The 7,202-nt window shown below is 41.8% G+C and overlaps 1 protein-coding gene across 1 annotated transcript; it reads right to left on the bottom strand.

Moving 5' to 3' along the window:
- Nucleotides 1-913: 913 nt before the first annotated feature.
- MIS12 (MIS12 kinetochore complex component) lies at nt 914-7,148 on the bottom strand. Its single transcript, XM_056114947.1, has 2 exons — nt 6,722-7,148; nt 914-2,477 (listed from the first exon to the last, which is right to left on the bottom strand). The coding sequence occupies exon 2, from the start codon at nt 2,435-2,437 to the stop codon at nt 1,817-1,819; it is 621 nt and encodes a 206-aa protein (XP_055970922.1). The 5' UTR covers nt 2,438-2,477; nt 6,722-7,148; the 3' UTR covers nt 914-1,816.
- Nucleotides 7,149-7,202: the final 54 nt, after the last annotated feature.

Below are 7,202 nucleotides of genomic sequence, written 5' to 3' on the forward strand. Positions count from 1 at the left end.
CAGAAATAGTCAAGGCAATTACTGTTTTATTTTGTCTTTTGTGCCACATCGAGCTATGCTCAGGACCTACTCCTGGCTCTATGCTGAGATTGGGATCACTCCTGGCAGTGCTCAGGGAATCACAGATGGTGCCAGGGATCAAACCTGGTTCATGTGTCTGCAAGCCAAGCACCTTACCCAAAATACTGTTTCTCCAGTCCAATTATATTATTTTTGTTTGGGGCAATAGGGGAGAGTCAAGAGTATTGGGAGACAGAGAGAGCAATCCTTGAGCACAGAGCTCAGTAGTAAACCTTAAGCACTGGCAGGTGTGCCCCCTTGTTCTACCACTGAAGATATATATAACTGGGGCTGGAAAGACAGTACAGTAGGTAAGGTGCATGCCTTCCATGCAGCCAACCTGGGTTCAATCCCTAGCATCCCATATGATCCCCCAAGCACCGCCAAGAGTGATTCTTGAGTACACAGGCAGAAGTAATACCCAAGCATCAGAGTGTAGCCCCAAAACAAACAAAACAGATATAATCATTCCACCCACAATCCTAATGGACTTTTTAGGAAAAAATATGAGGAAATTTTTTTTCATTTGGGCAAAAAGTTGGTACCGAGGGAAAAAACATCATAAAAAATTTAAAAAGTTTAAATACGTATTTTGGTTGGGAATATAGCTCAGTGGTCCAGTGCATAATTGCAATATGAAAAAAAATGGCATACATATCTCAGTTAGTATTGATTTAGCTATTACATTCAAATCAAGATCTTCTATTACTGGGCTCCAATAACACATTTGGTTTAACATTATCAGACCTTTGTCTGGAAAGAATTTACCTTAGAAATAAAAACAATCACCTTTTTTTGTTGTTGTTAATTTATTCTTACACCTCCCGTTTGATGTCTCTATTACAATAACCAAAGCTCTCTCACATGTGCCTGGTTATGGAGCTCATACATTTTTAGCCATGGTGCTTGTCAGGGTCTCGCATCTGGTTGCGGTGCCTGTGCATTAAACCAGTGTTCATCAAGGTATGAACTCCTTTGTTTTCGGTGCTTGCATACATGCTGGCCGAGGATCATACTCGTTAGTCGATGCACATATACTCTGGATGCAGTGTTCACTATGAATTGTGGTGGTACTTACACATGTACTTGCCAGAGGTCACATTCTCTGACCACAGTGCTCACACATCTTTTGAGTTAAGGTACTTGCAGTGCAGCCAGAAATCACTTGTAGCACTAAATATCATATATAGTAGAGGTGTGAGGCTCAAATAGACCCACCAAGATCATACTCCATATACAAGTAGGATACCAGAGATTTTAAACCAGATATTTTAAGAAGCCATCAAAGGGCTGAGGAGATACCTCAATGGGCCAGAGGTACATGCCTTGCATGTGGGTGTCCTCAGTACTGCCAGAAGCAATCTCAAGCACCAAGCCAGGAGTAGCCTCTAACATGTCACCCATTTAATCTTTCTCTCATTTAGTTTCATCCAAAAGATAAGGTGAAAGGATCAAGGTTACAAAAGATTCATGACCAACATACAATTTTACAAATATCTTTGACCAGCCAGGGAAAGACTTCTTCAACCACGTCCCTAAACAGTTATTACTGAATGGGGAATTGCTCTTTACCAACTTTAGTCTCTTAAGAGATGCTTCAAAGATTAGTTAAGAGTAGTACACAGATACTTCAGGCAAATGAATCAACACAAGGCACAAGGAAAATCCATTAAAATGCACTCTTAGACTAGGAATCATCATTGATGTAGATAATTTACGAGTCCCAATTTCTGAGTCACCTTTCACAATTCAGAAATTAAGATACTTTCAGTTTTTTGGCTTCTTTTCCCACATTCTCTCTAATATTTTGTAGTTTTCTAGAGTTTTGGACTAGGAACACTAAGCTCTCCCTAAAATCACTAGTTCCATTTTTCCTGCCAGCATTTTCTAGCTCATCAAACATGGTCAATGTCTTTTTGAGTCTGGCCTGAACAATTTTTTGTTCTTCTAGTTCAGCAAGAAAAGCCTGTTTAGTGCATAATTCAGTTTTATATTTCTCCTGTAATTGCTCAATTTCTTTATGGAGAAGCTGGAACTCTTCCTCACTGTAAGTAAGCGCCTCCTGAGATTTATCTTCCGGAAGTAAGATGTTTGGAGGAATTCGCAAGATCAGCTGTAAAAACAGTTGCTCCATTTTGCCAAAAAGGTTATCAAAACGTCCCTTCATGAAGCAAAGAAACTTCTCTGTGCATTTACGAATCTGAACTGGACTAATCTCACATTCTGGGATGCCATCCAACTTCTTCAGAATAACCTGTTCAACAGCCTGCATTACTTCAAACAAGTAGTCTTGAAATGCAATGTAGATCCTAAGCATGCAAGTTTGTGGTGTGAAGCCAAAGAATTGGGCCTCGTAGGTCATTGGATCAACAGACATCTTGACTGACTTTGCTGTATTAATTTTGACTGTGAAAAATCTTTAAATGTAAAAAGAAAGAAATTCATTTGGAAAATCATCTTAAGGAAAGTAACAGTATCATAAATACCCAATGCTACTTCCAATTTTATCAACAATAAAGACCCTTGCCTATGAGATTCAATCCATAACCTCCCTTTCCAAAACCTTCTCACTCTTCAGTTCATTCAAATCTCATCTGTTGAGGGCACTAGCTTTGGTATCAGTCTTCAGAATTGATATTATCCTCGACAAATTAAGTTTACAACCTAATTCCTTAGAAATTCTGGTTTCTTGAGTTGCAATAATCTTTTCTACTCTTAGCCAACCATTAGTATTACCTCCCCTTGAGTGTACCTTCTTTTTGACCCCAGCCTCATATGCTATCCTTTTAAGTTTCATTTATCTACACATATTGTACCTTTAAATCAAGACTTTCAGTCACTTTATCTTCTTTCATGCTCTCTTCCACTTTGCTTAATTCAAGCTCCATGATTGATCACCTTGCCAATATCTTCACCTCCTTTGTCTTCCAACCTAACCATCAGTTACAAACTGATAAAGCTTCCTATATAATTTACAGGCCTGATGTATTTTTCAGGGACCTGGAAGTCTTTCCTTTCAAAGGTGAGTGTCTAGGAAAATAGCATTTTTACCTCCCTATCACTGTGGGAGTTTAAGCTAAGTAATTTTTCTTACCTGTAACTATATCCTTTTCGTAAAAATAAGGTAAGTTTCATTACTCTTTTAGAAAGAAAATTAGCCAAAACAAAAGGCTACCTCAATTAATCAAGTAATTCTTGGGTAAAGTTCATGAAAGAATTTGAAGCAAATAGGGGTCAAAGCAATAGTACAGTGGGTAGAGTATTTGCCTGGCTCTTGGTTGACCTGGGTTCAATCCCTGACACACCACATGGTCCCAAGCCCCACTAGAAATGATCCTTGAGCACAGAGCTGAGAGTAAGCCCTGAGCACAGGATAGCCCAAATTCCAAAAAAAAATTTTTAAATAGTAAGATGGGGGGGGGAGGGGGAAGATTTTGAAGCAAATACTGCAACCAAATCCTTTTATGGCAAGAAAAATTGTCATAAAATCTTGAGAACCTAGACATATAATGGTTAAAAATAGAATAGCTGTGGTCCAGAGAGCTGTGGTCTTGCTTGTAGTGAAAGTTGATTTGATGCACGGTACAACTGATCCCAGAGCACTACCAGGAGTACCTCCACACTCCTCAATCGAAACAGAATAGATACAATTACTTGGCTATATATGGAGGACAGAATTTCTTTTGGGGAGAAGGTGGTGTTTTGGGTCACATCAGCAGTGGTACGGGCGACTTGCATTGTGGGAAAATGTGATGCCAGAGTTGGTCACATGGAAGTCAAGCACTTTAAGGCCTGTTATTATTTCTCTGATCCCTAGGGTACAATTTTTTTCTCTGTAACCTCATTCATAGGTTACCTATAATAATCTGCATATATTTAATAATCATACTTTTTTTGGCTTTTTGGGTTATACCCAGTGATGCACAGGGGTTACTCCTGGCTCTGCACTCAGGAATTACCCCTGGCAGTGGTCAGGGGACCATATGGGATGCTGGGAATCGAACCCAGGTCAGCCACATGCAAGGCAAATGCCCTACCCACTGTGCTATCACTCCAGCCCCAAACCTTTTTTGTTTTAAAAACTCTTTAGATTAGCAGTTTTTTTGGGGGGGTAGGGGGGACTGCCAAAGATGGAGCCTGGGTTAGCTGAATGCAAAGCAAGCACCCTACTAACTGTACTATTGCTCCGGTTCCCAGATTAGCAGCATTTTTATCTCCTCTATATTACTTTATGCCTGCAGGATTAAGTTCATTTCAATATAATTTACAAGATTCTTCATACTCCTTTTTTCTATTTTTGGTGTTCAGGGGGCCATGCAGTATCAGGTCTAGAACCAGGTTCCTACGTGCAAATTATGCATTCCAGTCCTTCAAGCCACCTGGACAGCCCGTCCTTTTACACGGCACTCTTTTTGATACATGCTAGATTCTTTACTCTTGCTTCCTTAATCTCCCATAGAAACTTAAATGTTTTAAGTATATGCCTTTTAAGTCATCTTTAGATAATCTTAAATAAGATTTACATAATGTAAAAGTAATTTTTCTTTGGTTTTTGTTTGGTATTTGCTTTTTGTTTTGATGCTACACCTGGCAGTGCTGAGGGTTTACTCCTGGCTATGTGCTCAGGGATCACTCCTGGCAGGGCTCGGGAATCATACATCATGTAGGACCTGGGTGTGTCACAGGGAAGGCTAGCACCTAACCCACTGTATCATCTCCAGCTCTTGTTTTCTTTTCCTTTATCCTTTCGTTTTGGTTTTGGGGTCTATCAGTGTTACTAACCGGGTATAGGGACTGAAACCCAACGCTCTTGATTGTGAAGCATGAGGTCCAGACCCTTAAGCTAGACCCTTTGGGATTGGGGATCCAATCCCAAAAATATTTTTTGTCTATTTACAATAATTTAACATTGTTATACTTCATTGGTTCTAACTCAAGTATTCAGTAAGTTTTATCACATATACATATCACACTTAATGAACAAGTTCTCCTTCAGACAATTTACTTTTAGAACCTTGCTACCAAAAATGTTGTGCTCTTCTCAGAGATTCTTGATCAAGTCAGCAGTTCAATTTGAGAGTTAGAACATGGTGGAATTTAGGGCTTGCAGTAACAGCAGGGAATCTTACCACTGCAACCCCAGTGTATTGCTGGGGAGGTCTACAAAGCTGCACCCAGCAATGCTTAGGGGGTCCATGTGGTGCGAAGGATCTCACAAGATTAGCCATATGCAAGGCAAATGCTTTTAACCCACTGGCTCCTATAACAAATACCCTTTTCAAATGTCTCCTTGGGAGTTCGCAGAATATTTACAATGGTTTCTGGGACCTAGTTTACTCATATGCAATTTCTCTAAATAATTCCAAAATGTTCTTTAAAATCGGGGAGGAGGGTGTTGAGGCCAGTTTACACTACCTGCACATGAATTTTTTAATTTCTTTGACCACCTGATATTATTCAAGATTTTTTTTTTTTTGGCCAACTTTTGCCAAGCTCTTTCAGTGTTGTTTCTTGAGAATCTAAACCATCTAGCCATACATTGGTTAACCACTAAGTTACACTCCACATTCGCACTTGGGCAAGATGGACCAACTTGTCAATGGGAAGCATTGATGATTTGTATCCTGAAAGTCTACATTATCCTCTCCTCAAAATCCCAGCTGTCTCTACTAATTCTGCATTATTTTCTGATCTCTATTCAACAAAATCAAGCCCCCAAATTCCCCAAATTGAAAAATCCACCTTAAATCTGACAATTCTCAAAAACTTCCTATCATGCTTTTCTCTTGTGTAGGTACTGCCAACACCCTATGCAGATGGAGATGATGGTCTAACAGGTTAAGGAATACACTCAGCACTGTTTTAAGGAAATGTGCACGTGTTTGGGGCTAGGGACAGGATGTATTTTAATGTACATTCTCAGACCGCCAGTTAAAATTGAGTACCACGTAAATATTAGTTCTTCAGATCAGCCCTTTTTATAAGTTACACATTCACATTTCTGTGTGTGCTACTGGAGATGGAACCCTCACATTCTTTGTTAAAACCATTTCTTCAGTCTCTTATTTGGTTCCTTAATACAGACTTGATAGTCGTTGTTTCAAATTATTTTAATGCTTTCTTATAACCCACCAAACAAAGAATGATAGCTATCTGCCTGTCATAATGTCTACTTTGGTTTTGCACAAATTGGGCCTTTTTCCTCCCTGTGATGCCTATCCTAAAAGAATCAAGATACCATACCCCTGCCCTCCCTCCTCTAAATTCCCATTAGCACTTTCTTCAGAGACATTTCAACTTTAGAATTTCACTACCCCGAGGTCTGTTAATTTACTTTCCTTAGACTTAGAGGTCCGGAGGGTGGGGGCTGTTTAGCAGGCCTTAAAAAACGTCTGCTGCCGAAACACTCCAGGGGAGGCGCTAAAGACGTGGCAAGTTGACCAAGAGCCCCAGAATCCAAAGTTAAGGGAGTACTTCCGGCCGCAAGGACCGGCTCCATCCGGCCCTGCGCCCCACTGCATGCCGGGAGCTTCGGGTCCTAGACTCGCCACCGGAGCGATAACGCCGCTCTCGGAGGCCGGTCCGGCATCCGCGATGTTGCCTAACCCGTTTCACTCCTCCCCGGGGCTCACCACTGAAAATGCTGCCCCGCCACACTTACCCTAGTCTCTAAAACCGGAATGAATGCGACCAAACACCAGCTTGGCGCCACCTCCTTTAAACGACCGCTCGCTGGCAACGGTAGGCAGGCTCGCGAGCGTCGTAAAGTTCCGACGGATGCCTGCCTCAGCGAATGAACGCAAAGGCGGGATGCCAGCGCGTTTCTGATTGGCTAGCTGTACGTTCGGGGCACGACCTAAGTTGGGTGACGCAGTTGGGCCGGACGGGAAAGCGAGCGGTGGCCGGCAGGGATTGGCGGAAGAAACCGGTACTTACGCTCTTCTTCCGGACGTTGGTAGATGGCGCAGAAAGGCTGGAGCGCTGCAAAGACACAACTCATGATTGGCAGCTGGGCTTCCCTAAAGACACTAGCGATTGGTGGATGGTCGGCCGCGCGCCATTGATTGGACGGTAACGGGAGGCTAACCGAGGGTCCCGCTTTAGTCCCTCCCCGTCGCGCGGCTTGACTGGCGGAAGGGGAA

This window comes from Sorex fumeus, unplaced genomic scaffold (genome assembly GCF_029834395.1).
Source record: "Sorex fumeus unplaced genomic scaffold, SorFum_2.1 ptg000028l, whole genome shotgun sequence".
In the NCBI taxonomy this organism is placed as follows: Eukaryota; Metazoa; Chordata; class Mammalia; order Eulipotyphla; family Soricidae; genus Sorex; species Sorex fumeus.